At 42.1% G+C, this 23,554-nt stretch overlaps 1 protein-coding gene across 1 annotated transcript in view; it reads right to left on the reverse strand.

Annotated features, from left to right (window-relative positions):
• LOC101661810 (GPI ethanolamine phosphate transferase 1-like) overlaps window positions 1-23,554 on the reverse strand; it is a 100,137-nt gene that overhangs the window by 65,148 nt on the left and 11,435 nt on the right. The window contains exons 5-11 of the mRNA XM_004703119.2: window positions 20,368-20,492; window positions 19,163-19,293; window positions 16,111-16,227; window positions 13,526-13,566; window positions 10,719-10,778; window positions 10,351-10,443; window positions 8,830-8,885 (exon numbers count right to left, since the gene is read on the reverse strand). Of these exons, the coding sequence (XP_004703176.1) occupies window positions 8,830-8,885; window positions 10,351-10,443; window positions 10,719-10,778; window positions 13,526-13,566; window positions 16,111-16,227; window positions 19,163-19,293; window positions 20,368-20,492 (623 nt within the window). The remainder of the gene's footprint in view (window positions 1-8,829; window positions 8,886-10,350; window positions 10,444-10,718; window positions 10,779-13,525; window positions 13,567-16,110; window positions 16,228-19,162; window positions 19,294-20,367; window positions 20,493-23,554) is intronic.

A 23,554-nucleotide genomic window follows, 5' to 3' on the forward strand; every position in this document is an offset into this window, starting at 1 on the left:
ATCTGAGGTGCCAACAGCAACACAAGAGCCCTCTTCCCAACACAGTCGTCACTGGAGTTAAATAGAATAATGTTCCCAATTCCTATTCAGACAGAAGTCACCTCACCTGCATGTGGAAACTGGACACTGAATAAGGAAGCTGAAAGAAGAATCAATGCATTTGAACTGGGGTGCTGGAGAAGAATACAGAAACCACCACGGACTGGCAAAAGAACAAACAAATCTGTCTTGGAAGAAGTACAACCAGAATGCTCTTTAGAAGCAAGGATGGTGAGACTTAGTGTCACGTATTTTGGACATATTGTCAGGAGAGACCAGTTCATGGAGGACAGCATGTTTGGTAGAGGGGCAGCGAAAAAGAGGAAAGCTCCTGATGAGATGCAATGACACTGTGGTTGCAACAATGGGCTCACGCATAACAACAATGGTGAGGCGGTGCAGTACCAGACCGTGTTTTGTGCTGTGCATTGGGTCTCTATGAGTCAAAACCAACCCAATAGTAGCTAACAACCACGACACTGAAGACAGAATGTTCCTTAAGAGCATCCAACATGTGTTTCCAGTTCCTATCTGTACCAGTGTACATCCTCTGGTCTAGCCAGATTTGTAAAGTAGAATTGGGATCATGATAGTGGGCAGAGGGGGGAGGAAGCATTTAGGAACTGGAGGAAAGTTATAGGTTTCATCGTTGCTACACTTCCCTCTGACTGGCTCGTCTCTTCCCGAGACCCTTCCATAAGGGGATGTCCAATTGCCTACAGATGGGCTTTGGGTCTCCACTCAGCACTCCCCCTCATTCCCAATGATATGATTTTTTGTTCTGATGATGCCTGATACCTGATCCCTTCAACACCTCATGATCGCACAGGCTGGTGTGCTTTTTCCATGTGGGCTTTGTCACTTCTGAGCTGGATGGCTGCTTGTTTACCTTCAAGCCTTTAAGACCCCAGATGCTATATCTTTTGATAGCCCAGCACCATCAGCTTTCTTCGCCATATTTGCTTATGCACCCGCTTAATCTTCAGCGATTATGTTGGGAAGGTGAGCATCATGGAATGCCAGTTTAATAGAACAAAGTGTTCTTGCATTGAGGGAGTACCTGAGTGGAGGCCCAATGTCCATCTGCTACCTTAATACTAAATCTATACATATATGCACATGGATCTATTTCGACATCCTCATATAACTGGAAACACAGGGAATCCGGGGCGGATGATCCCTTCCGGACCAGTACTGAGAGTGGCGATGCCAGGATGGTGGATTAGAACTGATTACAAGGATCTACATATAACCTCCTCCCTGGGGGATGGACAAGAGAAAAACAAGTGAAGGGAGACGTCAGACAGAGCAATATATGACAAAATAATAATTTATAAATTCTCTAGGGTTCATGAGGGAGGGGGGAGCAGGGAGAAAGGGGAAAAATGAGGAGCTGATGCCAGGGGCTTAAGTGGAGAGCAAATGTTTTGAGAATGATGAGGGCAACGAATGTACAAATGTGCTTTACACAATTGATGTATGTATGGCTTATGATAAGAGTTGTATGAGCCCCTAATAAAATGATATATTTTTTAAAAAGCATCCAACATGAAGGCACTCAACTCAGGGCAGGAATGCTTGTATCAGCTGGAGTCCCCAGGAAGGAGAAGGTCAGGAGGTAACCATCACTGCCCACCCCCATGCCCCAACCCCTAGCCAAATGGGCAAACTTTACATTTCAAAGGACTCCAAAGAAAACAGAAATAATCATTAAGGGCCTACCTTCCCTGTGCATTCTCTGCATTATAAAAACCTCTACCTGCATAAATAGGAGAGCAAACAAAGGCAAACCAAGGGCCATCCCAATAAAGACTAGGGAGTGCATAGTGCCAGCCAGCACTGGCTGGCTCAAACACTAATGTTTCTTTTCTTTGATTCCTAAAATAGTACAGGATTTTCTTCTTTGAAAGTGTAAGTTTGTATTGCTCATCAGTGGGTTTGCTGCTTCTGTGTTCTTATAAATGAAATGTCCCTCAGGCCACACTGAACTGTCCTTTATGCGAACATATTGCAATTATTGCTATAGTGTCAGTATTTTCTCATCAGAGCCGGAGCCCGACACATAGACCAACCAAAACCAATTATCACCAAGTCGATTCTTACTCAAAGTGACTCTGTAATTTCTCCGAGGCTGTAAATCTTTGTGGAAAGAGGCTGACTCATCTTTTTCTCCAGGAGAAGCTGGTAGGTTTGAACCACTGATCTGGAAGTTAACAATCCAACACAGACCCAACAGCACCCCCAGGGCTCTGAATGTGAGCTCTTCCTGGAAGTTGGAACACAGTATATACTGGTTAGGTGAATGAAGGGAGCAGTGCAGGTATGTCTCTGCCATGGCTAAAATGATGGCAAAGGCCGGCCATTATCTTCTTTGTGGATTAAACTGTGTTGGCCCAAAAGATCTATTGACTCTAACCCCTGGTGTCTGTGAATGTGACCTTTAGAAACAGGGTCTCTACAGATCTATTCAAGGGAAGATGATTTCATACTGGAGTGGGGTGGGCCAGTGTTCCAAAAGGAGAGAGAGACTGGGGGGCAGACACGGGGGAGAAGGGCCCATGTGATGGTGGAGGCCACCTACCAGAGTGAAGGAGCTACAAGTCTGGGATAGCTGGCAACCAGCAGCAGCTAGAAAGAGGCCAAGGAGAGTCTCTGGAGGACCTTCTTTCTGGCTGCCAGACTCTAGGACTTTGAGAGAACACAGTTTGGTCATCTGAAGCCACCCACGTGGTAGGAATCTGTCACAGCAACCCAAGGACAGGGATCGATCTGCATGCAGGATGCCTGTGAGCAGAAAAGGTCAAAGCTTTCCCAGCCTTGTTCTTCCCTTGATACCCGCCTGTAGATGTGCACCAACAAACAGATCTTCAATTTAAAAGGGAATGCCCTTAAAATCCACCCTATCTACATAGTAATTTGTGAGGGAGAATTTCCTTTGTTGATCCAGTCTTTTACGAAAACATTATATTCTAAAAGAATCTATAATCAAGACATTATGCTTTAGTAAAAACAAGAAGGAAACCCCATATTGTGTGTTTTGAGTTGATTACTACTATTCCATCTTGTTTCGTGGATAAACACTGAAGATGAGAATAAACCACACTTTGCAGTTTTTAAGAATTACCCACCAACTCCTTGAGTGAACTGGTGCTTGAAGGACATGATCTCTGCTGGAAGTGTAATGTCATCCTTACTCTGATTTTGTTGCAAAGAATAGCTCACTGAAATACACATCCGACTTTGTCACTTTAGTAAGGGATAATCTCTCTCCATTTAATTTTACAATGCCTATTTAGGCTGATGGGGGAAAGTACTTCAAAAAGAGGTAGACAGAGAAATTCAGATCTAGAACTTATTCCAGGATATTTTGCAGTCCTCTATCGGCACCAACGATGTAGAATCTTAGAGGACTATCATCTTCGTGTCAAAGTTTGGTCAATGAATGACAGTTTCCCATGTATGCATGCAATCTATGAAGACCTTTTTAAAATAGGGTCAATTTTAGCCTTGAAGCAGAGAAGTACATTTCTTTTAAACAGTTCACTTGCAAAGTGATGTGGTAGGAAGGATCACATTATAAGCAAAATTTCAATTTGGCCAAAGGGGATAACTTAAAAGGAGCAAATATCTTTTGTCATCTTATTGGGATATGCATTGAAAAATTTTTAATGTTTCTATGTGTTTCCTGACATTACCTAATGATTTTCATATAAAAGTTTTATTTAAACCCAGTGCTAAGGAATTGATTACAACTTACAACTACCCTATAGGAGCCTTGGTGGCATAGTGGTTACCAGCTGGGCTAACCACAGGATCAGCAGTTCAAAACCACGAGCTGCTCTGGGGGAGAAAAACAAGGCTTTCTGCTCCCATTAAGACTTATGGCCTCAGAAACCCACAGGCACGGCTCTCCTCTGTCCTACAGGGTCACTATGAGTTGGGACCAACTTGATGGTAGTGAGTTTGTTTTTGTGTTTTTCAGTTATCAGACAGAGTAGAATTGCCTTGTAAGATTTCTGAGCCTAGAAATCTCTGTGAGAACAGACTGCCCCCTCTGTCTCCTAAGGAGCTGGTGGGTTTGACCCGCCAGCCTTACAGTTTGCAGCACAAGGCTGAAAGCACAATGCCACCAGGGGCCCCAACATTCTATTCCTGAGGATTAATAGCTCATTGCTTTTTAATATTTCCCCGAAAACCTCTTTGGTTTTTCTGCAAACGTGTGTCTTTTAAATGCTTTGCTGTTCCACTGTGACTTACAGCGCACTTTTCCCAGTAGAAAGAAAGAGTTCTCCTAGGCAAGGTTCTTTGTTGAGCAGGCAAACCATTGTGTTTCTCCTGCTCTTCCTTCGCCACCTGCTGGGCATTTCTGGGCATATAATCAGAGTCCAGTCACATGGTCTCAAATTGATTCTGATTTACTGCAACCCTACAAGATGGGCAAGCCAGGGTAGAGTCCTTGATTACCCATTGGGCTACTAAGCACGAGATCAGCAGCTCAAATCTATCAGCAGTTGGCGGGGGGTGGGGGAGGCACATGGGGGGAGGGAGACGAGGCAGTCTGCAAACTGTAGGGAGCAGTTCTACTTCGCCCATCCAGTAAGAATGCACGCAAGGGCAAGGGAATCTTATCAGGAGCAATTCTTAATGTCTGACCAGCTCGGGGTGGGGATGGGGTGTTCACGCCGCTATGAGATCTGATTTAGCATTCCTTTTTTGAGCAGTTATAACTATTTGGTCTTTCATTAATTTTATCCTTTCTTAAAAATAGCAAATAGACAATTTACTTATTTTTTTAAATTTTTAAATAGGTAGTTACTATATGGATCCATAAGACCCCTTTACAAACCTAAGATATAGGATTTTTTTTTCAAATATTGTTAAGACATATAGATAACCAAACACTTGCCGGTTCAATAATATTTGCATGTATCAGTCAGTGATATTGATTATATTCATTAAGTTGTACAACCAACCACAGTCGCTCTCCTTTTCCCCGTTAGTCCCTCACCATTAGCAGCAACTCGGTGCCCTCTAACCAAAGATGCCTCCCTCTCTCCTGTTTCGGTTCACACACATTTTCCTATTTCATGCATTTTCTTATTTCCTATGTGTGGAATCCAATGATGTTTGCCCTTGTGACTATTTCCCTTGGCATCCTGTTTTCGAGTTCACCCATGCATATCTGAAGCTTCAATTTCTCTTGAAGGCTGAGTCGTATGATATAACGTACATGTACAGCATTTTGGTTAGCTACCCTCTGATGGGCATTCATGTTGTTTCTACCCTTGGGCTTTGTGAATCTTGCTGCAATAAACATCGGTGCACAGTTTCTATTTGCATTCCTGCTGCCAGTTCTTTTGGTCCCATGCTGGGTCATATGGTGATCCGATGTTTAACTTCCGAGGAACGGTTATTCCACCATAATAGGATCTTAGTGATGTTATTTTTTCCCCTTTGTTGAAATATTTTCATTTCATCAGGGTGAAAAGCTCAAAACTCACTGCCATCGAGTCGACTGTAATGCGCAGTGGCCCTGTAGGATAGAGTCGAGCTGGCCCTGTGTACTAAAGAGAATGTAAACCTTTACGGGAGTAATAAGCCTCAGCTTTCTCCCACGGAGCAGCTGGTGGTTTCGAACTTTCAGTGAGCAGTCCAACACATAAGCCCCTATGCCACCAGGGCTCTTCAATAAACCATGGTAGGGACTATTTCATTGCTCACTAATTATTCACAAGCCTGCTAGAAAAAGACCACAGGAAAGAAGAGGGAGGCAGAACCTGCAAAACGCAGGTGGCACGCGCTTACTTGCTGAAAGTGGTAGAGGACTCAAAGCACTTACTATGGAAAATCAAAGACTATAGCCTTCAGCATGGCTTGCACCTCAACAGAAATAAAGTCAAACTCCTTACAACTGGGCCAGAGAAAGACATGTTGACAAGGGTTTAGTTTGTTTAGATCCACAATGAACAGCCATGGAGGCAGCTGCCAAAAAATCAAATGACATACTGTATTGGGAAAATCTGCATCAAGAGATCTCTTTTAAAGTGCTAAAAAGCAAAGATGTCACTTTGAAGAACAGGATGCACCCGAACCAAGCCATGACACTTTCTATCAGCTTCCATGACGTGGAGACTGAACAACGAATGAGGAAGACTGAAGAACTCACGTCTTTGAACTACAGCACTGCAAAGAACATTGAATGTGCCATGGACTGCAGAATAAGCAGATCTGTCTTAGAAGTGCAGCCAGAATGTCCCCTAGAAATGAGGATGACACAATTCCATTCTCTGTACTTTAGACATGTTATCTGAAGAGACTAGTTCCTGGAGAAGGACATCATGCTTGGTGAGAAGGTTGGCAAAAAAGAAGATCTTCAATAAGATAAACTGGTTCAATGGCTGCTACAATGGTTTCAAATAGAGAAACAATTGTGCAGATGACATGGGACCAGACAGGGTATTATGCTATTGTACACAGACATCCCTATGAGTCTGGACTAACTTGGCAGCAGCTAACAATAGCATTGATGTAAAATCTAGTGAAGATGGTGAGACGGTCCCTCCTGTCCATAAAATCTCAATTAAGAACCTTTAGATGTCCATGTCCTAATGAATTGTCTCGACTTAGGTACTGAGTGATGAAGAATATATTTCTAAGAACAAAAAGTAAACATGGTATTCTTATCAAGTTACTCATTCCAGTGAGAAGAACGTCATGCCATAGTTTTACAAGAACTTGGGCTAATCATTTAAAGGATGTGTGGCAGCATTCTTTCATCTTTTATGATGCTTATGTGCCCACAGTTAATTAAAATACTCATATAGTAGAATACCATTAATCTTTTAAAAAAATATTAGTAGTACATATGTGTGACTGTGTAGGGAAAATCTGCAAAGTCGCATGCTGATAAAGTGCTAGCTACATTACCATATTAATTATTAATTCATTGATTATGTGTATACTCATATACTTGTTTTTTCACTCAACAATCTATCTTACAAATTTTCCCATATAAATATTTTTAAAAAAAACAACACTGACATTGAGTTGATTTAACTCATAGCAACCCTCTAGAGCAAAACAGAACTGCCCCTTTGGGTTTCCAGGACTATGAATATGGCAGCAGGGAGCCTCATCTTGCTCCATCAGAGTCACTGGTAAGAGTAGAACTGCTGACCTTAGCAGCCCAAAAGGCCACCACACAGATATACAGATGTAATTCATTCTTCTCAATCAGCCATGTGCTAATTCAGTGCGGCTGTCACCATTGTTAGGGACACCACTCTGCTTTAGCAATGGGTAAAGTCGATTCCAGGTTTCACTATAATAAACAATACTACACAGTACAAGTATTTCTGTGGAACAAATTTTGTGACATGAATTTCTTTGAGCACATGGTTTGGGCATTTATAAAAATACTTTGGAAAGAGTTTATTAATGCTTGGTTTTGAGACCTGCCTACCTGTGCCATTGAGAATTACTTAACTGTTCCATGTCTGATTTCCTTAACTGTAAAATCAGTAACAGCAGCTCAAAGAACAGCTTGATTGAACACACGTGAAGCCCACAAACAGAAGCATGTGAGTTGTGTGGCTACTGGTCACCGTCAAGTCGGATCCGACTAACGACGACCTTACACTGAGCACAGCTAAACACTGCCCGGGCCTCTGCCACCCTCACACTTCCTTATCTGTTTGGGCCACTGTTGGAGCCACCTGTCAATCCACCTGTGGAGGGTTCCTCTCATGTTTACTGACTTCGTTTATCAAGCAGGATCTCCTTTTCTAACAATTGGTCTCTCCTGACGATGTGTCCAAAGTAAATGAGACAAGACTGGCCAGCCTCACTACTGGGGAGCCTTCTGGCTTCCTTCCTTCACGAAGGACGTGTGCCTTCCCCGGCCTAGGAATGGCCCATTGAGCCTTCTTCACCAACATCACTATTCAAATGCATCGATGCTTCCGTCTTCTTTTCCACTGTCCATTTCACATGCTAGTAAGGCAAAGGAGAAGACCACAGCTTGGGGCAAGCACACTTCAGTCATCAAAGTGACATCTTTGCTGCTTAACACTGGAAAGAACTCGTTTGTGGCAAAGTTTCCTAATGCAGTACACCATTTGGTTTCCTATTATAGATAATCATACTAGTTTTAGGTTGTCTGTGGCTATATAATAGAGAATAAATCTGTCATCTTGTTCTTATCTTGCTCTTTCTTAATGATAGGGAAACTACATTTGAGCTATTCTTCCATGTAAGTATTAGAATCACGATCTTAAATTATGTGAAAAATTACTTTTTGATTTCTATATTTTACAGATGTAAGTCCGCTCTCTTAAATCGCATGACCAAGCCTCCTCGGAGCAAAGCTCTTTCTCATATACTAGTTGATGCCTTCAAATGTAAGTCGGGCTCAGTAGCATTCATTTTTGCCTCTCAGATTAGCTCTTCTCTCTACCGTCCACAATATCTTCCCAACCGGCCAATCCAAGAGCCAAGAAATAGTTAACTTCCCACTTCTTTATTGCCCCAAATCTCCCAGCCAACCAGTCAAGATCTGTCAAATTCATCTCCTTAGCATTCCACATTCCCTCCATCAGCTAGTCAAAGGTACCATGCATCTGGCTCATTATTTAACAAAACAACAAAAAACAAGTTTTCAATTTGGAGTTGGCACTAAAATATACAAAATGTAATGTAGCAAGTAGATGAATTCAGTCTATCAGTAATATACCCAGAGATCAATGATAAATAATTTCCCTCAAGTGAATAAAAAAAATGTAAGGGACTTACTTAAATGGAGTAAATAAGAATGATAGCGTCACTTCTTTTTTCTGGGTCATTTTCACCTGGAAACCAAGTATGAAAAGGTTTTAATAAACCATAAATGAGAAACAATTACTCTGAAATATCAATGCCCATTATAATTACTCTTTAGGGATGACTAAGTACTTTCAAATTAAAGGGACGCTTATGTTACTATATTATTTCATTAATATTAAAGACTATTTAGCATTATCTTACTTTGACATTAGCAGAGAATCAAGCATGTCGAGTCTGTAACGTGCATAATAAAATGAAAACTGTAATTCTTGTTAACTCAAAAACAAAAGAAATCATTCTGAATGAACAGTTTTAAGAGTTTCAGCTATACCTCATGGCATGGATCAATCTGGGGAACATTAGGCTGAGCGAAGTCAGTCCATTGCAAAAGGACAAATGCTGTGTGATACCGCTGTTATAAAGAAGAAGCACAAGGCAAGGGCTTCCATATCACATAGGGAAGGGCAAGAGAAAGAAGCTGAGATCATAGCTGGGAGGGGTGGCCAGTGCTATCTTGTATGAAGGGGAGGACTGCATTCCCCAAACAGGCAACAAGAAATCATAGGATAATGGTAAGCTACTGTGAGGTTTGGCAAGTGGCTTGAAACTCTTGAATACAAAACTGAGGATGTGAAATGTAAATCTCCTCCACCTAATTCACAATTTTAAAAATTGTGAAAACATAAATAAATGAATGAAATCTCTGGTAAGGAAAAAAAAAAAGCACTCGAGTTAAAGGTCCAATTCTTCAACTTCCACAGGAGTCCTGGTGAAGCAGTGTGTTCAGCAATGGACTGCTAGCCGAGTTTGGGGTTAAAACGAGGCAGTCTGCTTTCCTGAAGATTTCCCCACTCGCTGTTGCCAAGTCAATGCCACCTCAAAGCAACCCTGCAGGGCAGAGTGGAACTGCCCCACAGGGTTCCCAAGGCTGTCACTCTTTACAGATGCAGACTGCCACATCTTTCTCCCTCCAAGTGGCTGCAGAGTTTGAACCACTGACTTGGTGGCTAGCAATGGTACACTGCCCTAGAGGGTGTCTCTGAGCTGGAATTGAGTTAAGGGCACTGACTTGGTTCTGGAACACTCCAGTGTATAAGGTAATGAGCAGTGTATAAGGTAATGAGTTGCCATTCCTTATTCAACTTCTCTGGGTGAATCCAATACAGACATGGCTGCTGGTCTTTATAAACCCATGTAGCAATCTCCTCACAAGGGACATTCCTCTAAGGCAATTCTACGCCCAGAAATTAACTCAGGAAATCTGTATCTCAGAAATGGTACACTCACACGAGGCTTCAAATAGCTCGTGGAAAAATACAATTGATGGAGAGTGGAAATGTTCAACAAACTTTTGGAAGCTCCCTCATGCATATTTAAAGTAATTTGTTATCAGGAATACATTTATTAGAACACAAACAAAATACTTTGACTTAATAGATAGGATTCTAAAACTAAGATGCTGTCTGTCTTGGGGGTGAGGCCTTGTCATACCTTGAACTGCTCGAGGATCTGGACGGCGTTGGTGAACAAGCTCTCTGCCTTGAAGAGGTCCGTGTTGTTAAGATAAGCCACAGGAAGGGTCCCCTGCAAATAGTCAGTAATACACAATTAAGAATCCTTATATATGTAGAAAAAATGTACGGAAATACAGTTTTAAGTACAACCAAAGTTTATACCAAAACACATTTTAAAAGTGTGAATTTTACTGGGTGGTCTACCGTATATACTCAAGCATAAGCTGAGGCGCCTAATTTTACCAGAAAAACTGCATTAAAAATGTGCTGAAAAACTCGGCTTATACACACGTATATATGGTATATACTTTTAACTGGAGTTGATAATAAACTGGTTTTCCTTACCACTGAATTAAGGGGGAAGGGAACTCCAATCAGAGAAGCCATCAGTGGGGCGATGTCAGCCTACAAAGAGAAGACGTTCAATCCTAGGCCGACAGCTGCAGACAAGCCAACGAAAACCATGGACACCAACTATATTTGGGACATAACGACATTTGTTATCACCCATTACCTTTGAAACATCCACTACTAGAGGCTGACCTCTACAAATGTCATTTGCCAGAGGCACATATATGTAGGAAAGAGAATTTGGAGAGAAACCATTAAGGGTCCCAAATCTAAAACATACTTTTGAGGGGAAAAGTTACTACCTAAGAACTTGACCATCTTAGGTAACAGATGGCTAGTTGTTCAGTATTGTACTGTAGGATGTCCCATTTTGACAGAAAACAAACAAGCAAAAGTACACTTTAACTGGAGAGAACACACACTGGCGTGCCAAAAAGTTCATGGGCAAGTTCCATTATCTTTCCATTCCAGTTTGCCCCAAAGTTTTGAAGCCCCTCTTTATGTTAAGTAATGAAATAAAGTCCCTGCAACCAGAGGACCCCATCAGCCGGCAGCGATCAGAAAACATAGAACCCGGCGAAGAGGGGTTCCTCTTTATTCCTCAGACCCCAAGGCCCCCTTGACCAGCACCCCTTGTCCAGGCTCTGGTTCCATTGCCTGGGGTCCTCACTGCTCCTCAGCCCACGGCTGGCCTGCTTTGAGTCCTTATCATTCCACAGACTGCTCTCCCTAAGAAAGTGAATCATCTCCATTTTCCTACGGTTCATCCACTGCTGTGGTCTCGCGCTTTCAATTTTCCTGGTAGCAAAGGGCTTGGAAATCAAGTCTCTGACTTCAATCTCTGAGACTGGGCAAATAATGTAGTGTCTCCAGAATCTCTTGCCTAATCAGTTAAAAAAACTAAAAACTAAAGGTTAAAATGGGCCCCCATAAGAGCTATGGCAGGGCTAACTGGGATACACTGGGTAAAATACTTGCACATAATACACATCAGTCACTATAAGGTGGCTACTGCTGCTAGTGCTTGCCAAGAGCTCACCCCCACCCCCAGCAGCACTCTGCAGACCACTCCCCTTTGAGGCGCTCTCTCCTCCCCACCTCAGGGAAGTCTCTCTGATCAGTTGGGATTTGTCAAGTTTGATCCTAGGCTCTCAATCTTTCTCACCTTTTACCATCTGACCTGTCTTTAACTAAGGACCACCCACCAGAAACCTGGAAAACTCCCCAACCTCCTCCCCTTGCCCCAGTACACTGCCAGTCTCCTCTCAACTGTTCTCCGCGCTGCAACCAGAGGCGGCCTTCCTCCAAAGATTAGAGCGTGCCCCTCTCCAGACTGCAGATATGCCCTGGGCTTCCATGCGCCCCGTAACTCCCTGCAGTCTGAGGCTGCCTGCTGCTTCACGCCCCACCACAGCCCCTGCTGTCCTGGGCTCCAGCTTCCTTGACGATTCTTTCATGTATCTGTGTCCTCCTAGCCCAGCGCTGTGCCCACACTGTTCCCTCTACCCAGAAAGCCTTCTTCTGCTGCCTTGGCCTGGTCAGCTCCTTCTTCAAGCTCAGCTTGGTCCTCAGTTCCTCAGGCAGCCTTTCCCGCCAGTGCATTTGACCAGATCAGCTTCACGGGACTCTGGCAGGCTTGTCACAGATTGAGTTTCACCTGCTCCGTATGATGATCTGAACAGCGACAGACTATCCCTAAGCTGTAAGTCCCCCCAGATAGGGACTGTCTGTTTTTACTCACATTATACCCTTACACTGCACACAGAGATGTACACACTGCAAGTAAATGACAAGGTGGTCAAGGGAAAGAATAAGAAATTTTCATCTCCTGGTGAAGAAGCATTAGCCAACAGTCTTCAGCTAGCAATAGCTGAATCCATGCCCACTGAACAATTTCTTGCGATGAGCTGGCCTGAGATAAGACTTCCTGTCATGTGGACTTCCGTTCTTCCTGTCCTTGGACAGTGATCTCTTACTATAAATTAATATATTGGATTGGCTTATGGGCATCCATCCTAAGAGGAGAATTTGTTCTTCATATTCTAAGAAAAATCTGGTTTCTGTACCGGGAGGCCTGAAGGTGAGAGGCCAGCCTTTGGTTCGCCCACCACATGGAGGAATGCCAACTAGTGAGGTGCCCGGGGAAAGGCAGGTGACCCTGGCCGCTTTGGGGCCACGTCCCAGGTGGCACGTTCTGCAAATAGTGAGGACGGCCATGTACATAGCCCACGGTGCATGTTTCCAGAGACCACTACTAATCTACCGTTTCTAGGCTAAGCATTTTCCCAGTATCATTTTTCCATTGCAAGTTTAAGGGCTGAGAAATGGAACTAAAGGGGGGAAATGTGTGTTAATTTTAAAAAGAAAGAAAGAAGGAAACAGTAGCTAGAATCATATAGGCTTGATTCAAGTAACTAAGCGAGGTGACCATGGCCAGAAGTCACGAGAATGAATGGGTGCGCAGCCTTCAGCTCCCATGACAGTCCTTTCCTGACCTACCGCTGGTTAGAGGATGCTTCTCCTCTGAGCTTTACTTGAGGCTTTTTTACATTAAGAAAGATTATTTGAGTAAGCTACTATATGAAAAGGATTCCCTGAAATGTTTGACAAAAAGCCTTTACTAATTTAAGGGGTCTTCCAAAAGTTTATGGAAAAATGGAAAGTAAAAGCTAATGGAATTTTCCCATAAACCGCCTGAAGGCCCCTGTAGCACCAACACATCTGTCGTATCGCCTTTCTTGCGTAAACTTCTTAGTGGGCGGTACGAGGAAATGGGAGGGTGATGAGTGTGGGCATGGCACCTGGTTGACGTCGAGCCTCTTCCAGTTCTCCAGCTTCCACTCTGAAAGACACAAGTGGACACGCGACGGGGGAAGAGAATTTCAAAAAACAGAGATCACATGATTCTTAGTGAGTGGTCAAGATGTAATGGCAAATTTAAGTGTAGAACTGTCTCTAGAACTGAAGTCAAAATCGAATATAATGGGGATTCCAACGTGTAGGGGTGTACATTTGTTTCAATTAAATTCTGAAAGAACAGCCGGGAAGTAGCATCTTCTGCGGAGACTCGTGTTTATAATGCTCATTTGCTTCAGAGCCTTGAAAGGTGAATGACCAGGAAGATGGACGTAAAGGCAACAATAGCAACTGCCAGCATGGTGACCACGCCGCCATTCCTGCTCCACACAGTTCTCAAGGCAGTGCAGCGGTAGTCTCTGCAGCCAAGTCAAGGGGCTTATTTTTCATAATGGCGGTTGTTTGCCAAATTCTTAAGACTGTAGCTCTGATGCCCCTGCAGTCATGACCCAGGAGTGTTAAAATCGTGCACTGTTGGACTCCAGCATCATACCTCTGGGGTTGTACCCAACTGTGACACTTGTCACACCACCCGGGGATTTCCCTCAGGCCACAGACAATTCACCCACCTGCACATTGAAGAGGAGTCGCCTTACCTGCTCTACTCAGGAGCTCTGATGATGCAAACCTTAAGTGAAAGTTTGGTGGTTGGAAGCCACCCCATGGCTCTGTGGGAGAAAGACCTGGAGACGTGCTCTGTAAAGAGAGCAGGCTTGAAAGCCCTGAGGGGCGGTTCTCTGTCACATGCAGTCACTAGGAGCCTGAAGCTCTTCAATGGCCACTAACAATGACGACATGTGCCTATCTCTGCCAGGTGTTTGTCATTTCACCCAGAGTCTCTAATAGCAGTTATCAAAATGTAGGACTTTTCTGTGCAGTGTTTTCAGTCTCTCGCTGGAATGCTAAGCTCTGTGAAAGCCAGGACCGTCCCACAAATGACAGGAGATGAACAGAGAGTCCCCTGGATTCCTTTTGTTTTCTGCTTAAATAAGTCTGGAACTATCATGACAGTGTGCTGGTGGCCTGATTCAGGCCCTTTGTCAAATGTCTCCTACAGACCTGCAATTGGGCCTTCCACTCTCTGCCAGCACTGATAAAACTATAGAAAACAGTCCAGTGAAAAATGTGCCATTATTTATTGAAGGCACGCTGTTGAGCAAATTATTCACTGCGCCCTTCTGCCTTCATGAGGGCCCAAGGCATAAATATCTCAGTGCTGTAGCTCACTTTTTGTCTAATGGATATATCATGTGGATACTGTGAACTTTGTAACTGATACATTTGTTTTAGCTTGGTGTGGAAAATCATGATGAAATTTATGATTTACTTCTAAGAAACCTTAAGGAGTTTTATCTTCTCTTTAAATCAATTAGTAAATTGCTTGAATGAAATAAAGTCTAAACTTGAGTCTACGCGACATTTGGAAGGAGGCCTCAATACAATGCCACTAAATGTTTAGTAAGTGACTCAGAGAGAACGCAAGCAAGAGATAGGACTTCTATGTACTGCACTTCTCTGTTTCTTTGTGTGAAATGCGCCTCATTCGCTGCTATCCAGTCAATTCTGACTCATAACAACCCTACAGGCCAGAGCAGAACCACCTCTCAAGCTACAAATCTTTACAGACGCAGTTAGCAGCCCGATGTATAACCAGTGGTCAAGTCAACAGCAGTGGGTTTCATTTTGCAGAGTGACTGGGGACAAGGACGAACATGAGGGACTGTTGAACTGGGCTGATGAACACGTTCTAGATATGGATAGTGGCAAGAGTTGTACAATCTTCTGAATATACTAGGAACCAATGTACAGCTTTTTAAAAAAGAATTTTATGATATGTAAACTATATCTCTTTAAAAAAAGATTAAATTAAAAAAGAAACAGTGCTCCAGAAAAAATGGGGCGGCGGGGGGTGGGGGGAAGAATCTCCTTTTACTCTATAGGCTGTGACGCAAGGGAGACTTAGGGAACACATAAAGACTTTGGTAATACGAGAATAAGGAATGCTTGATGTTCAGTTATAAAACAAGGACAGTGATACACATGTGATCTATCAGGTTGATATGCTCTGCAGGTTAGATCTGACTCAAGGGTTTATCTAAATTCTAAAAACAAATAGACTTGTAAAGAAGCAATAGTGCAATTTATACTACTAAGGCTTTCATAGACAGATATCTAACAATGTAGAATAAGAACTGCATACTGTAGGTAATGCCTAAGGAAATGGAGTGGGTTAGCAGAAGACCACCCTCACTAAGATGGACTGACCCACTGGCTACAACAACAGGATCAAGTGTGACAATCATCGTACAGATGGCAATGGCAGTATTTCATTCTGTTGTGTTTGAGGTCACTATGAATCAGAAGTGATTCCCGAGGTGCCTGCCAACAAAGGCAATGGTACACAGCAATAGTACTGATACAAACAGCAGAATGGGAGGTTTAAAACAGTATCTTGAAAAGTTTAAAACAGTATCTTGAAAAGTGGTTTTAGTTTCAAATGCTACCCTTGGTAAAAATTATATGAACGTACCTTTCAAAAGTGTATCATCATATTGCTGGGCCGATACTTTCTGGGGGTGCTTGATTCCAGCTCCCCAAGCAACTAAAGGAGTGAGAGTCTCTGAAGGATGGCCAGCCCCGTGGGAACCTGCAGAGAAGACCCCAAGGGGAAACAGACAGGCCTCAAAATGAATGGATAATAGGTCTTCCTATGATCCTATTAGGTGTTGAAACAGTTGGCCTGTGTTTAGATAACCCCAGACACCACACTTCCAAAAGCTAATGACTTTGTGGAGCAATTAGTTTGATGATAATCCCATCAAGTAAGTAGGAGTCTCAAACAGGCAGAAATGAAAAAGCACAATGTCTGCCGAGTCCCTCTGGATGACAAGAAAAATAAGAACAGCAACAAAAATGGGAATTATAACTATGGTAACTATCAAACCAAACTTATGGGCTATATAGTGAATAAGAAAGTGGTAGTAATACACAGACCATGAATCATAAAGGCCTTTCTCTCTGCTAACATGTCAAAGTCATTCCTGTTCTTTTAAACCAAAAGAGATTTAAAAAATATTTTTGTTTTACACAGAAGACCAAACACTTTATTGAAGTCTATTTAAGGGTTAGTCCATATTTCTAGATTGAAAGACACTTAAGGATGTCAGTTTTTCTCCAATTAATTTCTACAACTTTGGAAATTTCAATTAAAAATTCCACATGAAAAATATTAAATAAAAAGATAGTGGCTCTGAATTTATTTTGGATAAGTATAAAAGAATATTGACTTTTTAAAAAAGATGAATACTAAGTATAATTTTGTCCTACTTAATGTATATACTTTAAAGCTGTAATAATCAAGAGTGTGCTATGAATATGAAAAAAAAAGTCTCAAAAAAATCATAGACCAAACTAAAAAAGAAAATACAAAACCTATAGCAATGGTCAACCTTAATATAAAAAACATTCTTAAATATCAGTAAAAAGAATTGCTGAATCTTTAATCAAAAAAGTGGGTAAACGGAAGAAAGAGAAAAAATATTTGACATAAGTATTCAATTTCACTGTGAATTAGAAATATAAATTAAACCAAAAGGTTTATTTATCTAAATGACAAGGACTAAACAAGATAGCATTCATTGCTCAAAAATAGAACAAGGGGGCTTCAAAAGTTCATGGAAAAATTGAATTAAAAAATAATGGAAATTTTTCACAAGAGCTTTTGAAGTCCCTCCAGAAGATCTGATGGCCACCACTGATGATCCCCACATCCACAACCATCGAGCCCCTTCTGGTTCACAAACATTCTGTACAGGGTTTCCACGGCTATAAGTCTTTACAAGAGCTGTAGCTTCATCTTTCGCCTGCAGAGTAGCTGGTGGGTTTGAACCTCTGATCTTGTGCTGAGCCACCAGAGCTTCTTCCACTAAGGAACGGATAATGTAAACTACTTTGGTCAAAAATAGATGAGACCATGCTTATAATATACACTTAGCAGATAATCCTAATCCTAGGAGTCTATCCTAAAAGTAAGGAGTCTGGTGGAGCGGACAGGTGAGTGTTAGCTGTTAACTACAAGATCTGTGATTCAAATCCACCAGTTGCTCCATGCAAGATGATGCTTAAAGCTCTTGTAAAGATTTACAGCCTCAGCGACACTATACAGGGTCGATATGAGTTGGAAAGGATTTGATGGCAATAGGTTTTTTGGGTATCCTAAACACAGCAACACATAAGGTTACAGAAGTATGTGCAAGGGAACTGATTTTAATAACACCTGAAATTGTGAAAACAACAAACCAACTAAGTGTTGCTGTCATTAGTGATATTCACCAACTCTCCCTGTCCCCCGACTCAGGCACAGGGATGGGTTTTAGGAACCCCACCCTTCTGGAGTCAGGCATATACTTGGTGTGGCCAGTGGAAGAGGGCAGAGCCCTTCAGAGCCCATGCCCATCGGGCCACGTGTCCTCCCCTGATGCAGGCATCATCAGAGCCTGTGCTGAAATGCAACCTGCCAGCCTCAGGGCTGGGGGACGCCAATGAGCCGTCCTGTGCCAACCCATGCTGAATAGAGTGGGAGAGTCAGACCTAAGTGCTTATTGTATGAAACCACTGGTCGCCTGTCACTAAGGCATGAACTACTGGATCCTGACGAACACACATCATAACAAACAATAGGAGAATTCAATATAAACATATTTGCATAGAGGACAAATATATTGTAATACAGGTAGTAAATTCATGCTTTCATGGTTGATAACATGGTTAAAGGCTCAAAACACAAAGAATAAAACTGAAGCCCCAACTAGCCGAACACTCAGTCACATGCATTTTCTGGGAGTTTGAACTTGCACTCTTTCCTTCTCTCAAGGGAAAGGAGGCCAGCTGGCTGCCTGACTTCTGAGGCATGGGCTACAGGAGACCAGAAGCTGGGTGTGCATGTGTGTGTGCTGGCAGCAGCTAGAACCAGGATGGCAGTCTGCCACAAGTGGATGTCATTACAGCCAGACTTTGGCCCACAGTAGAGAGAAGGCCGAGAGGTGTTTGATTCGCCCAGCAGGCCAGGCCAGGCTGTTCTGGAGATGAAGGTGGAGTCTCTGGTCCTTCCTTCTGGGCCACTCAGGCAGGTGGACTTGAGGCAAAAGAAGCCCATTATGAGGTAGTCCTTAGTTCATTCCCACCCTGTACTGTGACCTGGGCACCCAAGTCTCATCTTGACCTTATATTGTTCTCTGAATGTGTTTGCCTTGAGATTTTTACAGAGCAAACCAGCTCACTGAGGGTGGAATTTCAGGAGCCCCTCAGTAATGCCATATTAACAGCACCTTTGGGACCCTCATTGACAGCTGATCCCAGGTAGATCGATTACATGCACTTTTAAATTTCTTCTCCATATGTTTCTTTCTGATGTTATGAGGGCATATATTCCTTTCATAGTTAGAAAGAGATTTTTAAAATGAGATCAGTCTCCTTGTAAGCTATCATTTTAAGTCAACAATTATATACTGAGACATATAATTCTCTCAATATAGTAAGAAAGCTACATTTACTTCCATTATATTACACAGAGATGAACTAACCCCAGTCTGTCATTCCGTGGTCAGAGGTAAAGATAAATGTGGTTTTCCCATCATTTCCATAAAACTGTTGAAACACAGACACCATTTCTTTTACTCCAACATCAACTGTTTTAATATTGTCTTTATATTCCCTGTTTACAGAGAAATAGAGGAACAAATTAAATTACATTAGTTTGTAGACATCAAATGTATTCAACATGAACTCATTACATTCAAATGCTTCTTTGTTACACCTTTAATATTTAAAAATCAGAGCTCTTTATATTATGGACAAATTTTTGTATTTTGGGTTTTTTTTCCTTTTAAGGAAGTAAAAAAAATTAAAATCTTTGAAAGCTTAGCTAAAAGAAGGTACAGATCAGCGAATATATTTTAATGAATATTTAAAGTCCCAAATACAATAATATAATGACTTTCAAGTACACATCGTTCACAACACAAACTCCAATGACTTTGACATATTAATGAGTAAATATTATTGTGTCGAGTACATACTATTTATATTACCTATATTGTTAGGGCTATAAGATGCAGTCATAGTTTTTAGCAGATTATATTTCAATCTTCCACACAGTTAAGTAAGGTTGACTGAGGATGAATTCCATCCACAGAAACAGTGCAGAGTATACAAGAAGCACAGCAGGGGGCACTCACGACTAGCACTGGCAGCTACGCCAAGGAGCGTTACGGTGGGGCTGCCCGACACCAAATCCAGGACCAAGATCAAATGCATAACATGGATTCTTCCTTTCACTTATGGTTTGAAAAGTAAGGAAAAAACTTTTGCTGTTGGAGACAGAGTGCTACTGTAATGTAATATACAAAAACTTATGTGCTAGATTAAAAATAATTATCCAGAACATGCAAGTAAGAAGTGGCTACATTACTGTAAATGACATAAAGGTAGCATCAAGAGATGCTTATTACTTCAAGGTTTACTTTCTACCTTGATAAGTGAAGCATACTGAATATATGTACAGAACAAATACTACATATTAATGTGCAGCTTGGCTCCAGTTTGTGTGACTTTAACAACTATTTCCTGCTCTAGCTCATATAATTAAGAACTTACTCTACATCACACTAGTTATAAAATAGCAGTTGTTTTTGCAATTACCAAAAAACATCATAAATGTCTTTAAAAATTCGAAAAGAAAAGCTGTTTCTCTAAGAAAATAAAAAATTAAAGGCAACATGAAAATTACCTCGAGGATGGTCGATGAGCATGTCCATTTGTATCTATTCCTAATAAATGTAAGAAAAACACTATTTTCTCTTCATTGAGTTTAGAAAACAAAGACTGGTTGGTTGGGGCGGCACGAAAGAAGTCCTAGATGGAACAAACAGTTAAAACCATTAGTTCATTCGTTTTGTTAGATATTAACATCGATGAAAATGTTTTATTAAGGTCATGCATACCTATAAAGTTAAATGACCTCACATGCTTAAGTTTATTCTCAGGACCTACGGAACACCCAACCCTCTTTTTCAATTCAGACCCCTGTGCTCCGGGACGTGAGCTTTGCACAAAGAGGGTCTTAAGCACATACCACTGTTCCCTCCAGATGTAACCCATTAAGATGCAGTGGAAAGAATATGTTAGTAAAATCCAAAAATAAAATAATAAGAGGGGACAGCTTAAAAATGTTCTACCAATCATAGATGCATTTCTGTTCACTATCCAACCTCAGTGCTCAAAACAAAAATCTCACTGCCATCAACTTAATTCCAACTCCTAACAACCTTACAGAACAGAGTGGCACCACCCCTGTGGGTTTCTGGAAGACAGCCTCATCTTTCTCCCACTGTGCCAGCAGGCTCCTTCTGCTATAGTAGCAATGTTAAAACACTGAAATAATAATAATAAATTTAAACATGAATATCCAGCTAGCCACAAAGTGTATCATCCCGCAGCTCAACCAGAAAGAATCAAACCCAGGATTCGGGAATTCATGAGACTGGGAGCTATTATGTCAAATTAGAAACCCAAAGTCTATAACCAGATGTGACTTAGTATACTAAATTATGATTAAAAATTGTCCCAACACTCACTCTACCAGTCAGATATGTACTCCCTAGTATTATAAGAATGTTTAAAATAGGTCAAATGATAAGCTGTTTACATTTTTAACAACCTATCCTGTTAATTCCTATTCACATTTAAATTTCTAAAAAGAAGCAATGATTAACAAAAAAATTTTGCTTATGTTTTCCCTGTTGATGAAATTATGAGATGAAAGAAAATTTTGAAGGGAAATACCCGATAGTCAAAATAGAATTTATCAAAAATGTACTGAGGACTTTCATCCAAAGTGAAGCCAAAGAAAGCTACAGACATACCGAGGGGTACACTTAACAACTAACACAAAAGGACTATGTAATATAGTAGTCACGATAAGTCACAATATGAGTTCAAGGTGCACTACTGGTAAAAAGGCACTAAGGGTAAATCAAGGCAAGTTTCTTACCAGGAGTCTTCAAAAAGTTCGTGGAAAATGTGTACTATGAAAGGGGGTGAAATAGCAATGTTTGGATTTCCAATTGTTTACACACACACACACACACACACACACACACACACACACACACAAATGTACTAGCTTGTTATAATGTATCGGAACAGGACCTGGTTTGCGACACCAGGAAAGACCAGGCATCTGTTTGAAAGGAGCTCCTCTCAGAGCACCATGCATTCTGCTCATTTGGAAGCAACAGGCATCAAACTGAAGGTGAAGCTTGGGGGGAAGAATGGGAGATCACTGATGCTCAGGGAGTTCACAGGGACAAGGCCCCAAAGCGATCAGCAGTTTACAAACGGATAGCCACGGGGCTGGAACTGAAGCCCAGAGCAGCAACCCGTCCACATCAATTTGCCAGTAAACTTAAAGTGCTGAGTGGCTGGTTTTGCTTTGAGCTGCTAATCTCAAGGTCGGCAGTTGCTTCACAAGAGAACAATGTCTGCTCCCATAAAGATATAGTCTCAGAGACCCAAAGGGGCAGTTCTAGTCTGTCGTGCCATGTCACTGCCTGCTCCCATAAACATAGCGTCTCAGAGACCCAAAGGGGCAGTTCTAGTGTGTCATGTACTGTCACCATGAGCCAGAATCGACTTGGTGGCAGTAGGTGTGTAGATCTGTGGAAGGGCAGGATTTTAGGATTTACTGTGGGAGCCCTAAACCCGCTGAGTCTCCACGTAGATTCAGTGTCCAGAGAGTTCTTCTGGAACACTGATGAGCAATGCCAAAGGCTCTCAGGCAGTCTTTGCTACCACTGCCCTAGGCTGCCCTGGGAGGGGCAGTCCCCCTTTTGGGGGCCTAAGTGTGCTGTTGACGGAAACTGGGATTCTATGGCCACATGGAGTCAGGGGGAGCCGTGGTTACGTGTTGGGCTGCTAACCTCAAGTTCAGCGATTCAAAATGGGACTTTTCCTCCATAACAAGTTAGTCCTGGAAACTCACAGGGGCAGGTTGACCCTGTCAGAACTGACTCGATGGCAGTGAGTTTGTGAGTGCCATGTGGTCATAAGCTACACACTGACCAAGGTTGTTTGAGGGCCCAGGATGAACCTTGCCCCTTTTCTGCTCAATAGTGTTTGTGCCCCAACCGGGGTCCCTTCCTCTCATCTGTAGTCCTGCCCGTAACTGTGATCAGTGCATCAACGGCCAGTCATGATTCTGTGAGCTCCCTTTGCATCCCATGCCCTCCGTCAGTAGCCGCAGGGCCATGAATCCTCAGGCACCGCTACGACCTGGTGCTGATGGTCTCCCTCGCCCTCCCTTATCTTATTTTTGTACTGTTTAAGACTTAATAGTAAACAGGTCTCTATCAATTGTATTTGAGTTTTTCCCTCAAACAAAATAATGCATCTGAAGAAGACCAACGGTTAACATCAAAAGCAACAGCCAACACCAGAGACATTACAATTGGTTTGGCTTTTAAAATGGACTAAAAGAAACAAAATTTAAGTTGAGCAAACTTTCTGCCAAAATTGTTGCACCCAGATTAGATGTCGACAAGAATCAAGCTTTCAATGGAAATTTTAAACAAGTGAGCTCATGCTACTTAAACATTTCTTAGAATTGCTAACAGGAGACGAAAGATGACTGTAACAATACTTTCCTGAAGAAGAAGAAAAAAAAACCTTCAAAGCAATGGCTTGGCTTTGATGTGGTCCCATCAAAGTGAAAGTGGACTGATCAGAGCAAAAGTCATGGCAGAGGTTCTGGGGATGCTCCCGGTATTTTCATGCAGACTTTCTGGAGGGAAAAGCATGATAACATCTGCTTGTTATGAGAGTGTTTTGAGAAAGTTTTCATAGAAAAATGCCTGGGAATGATAGGTCAGCCCTTCATCATGCCAATGCCCCTACTCAGCCCCCTCATGAAGCTGGGC

The sequence above is a fragment of the Echinops telfairi genome, unplaced genomic scaffold, assembly GCF_000313985.2.
Source record: "Echinops telfairi isolate 266 unplaced genomic scaffold, ASM31398v2 ScPeMD7_7400;HRSCAF=8409, whole genome shotgun sequence".
Taxonomy (NCBI): Eukaryota; Metazoa; Chordata; class Mammalia; order Afrosoricida; family Tenrecidae; genus Echinops; species Echinops telfairi.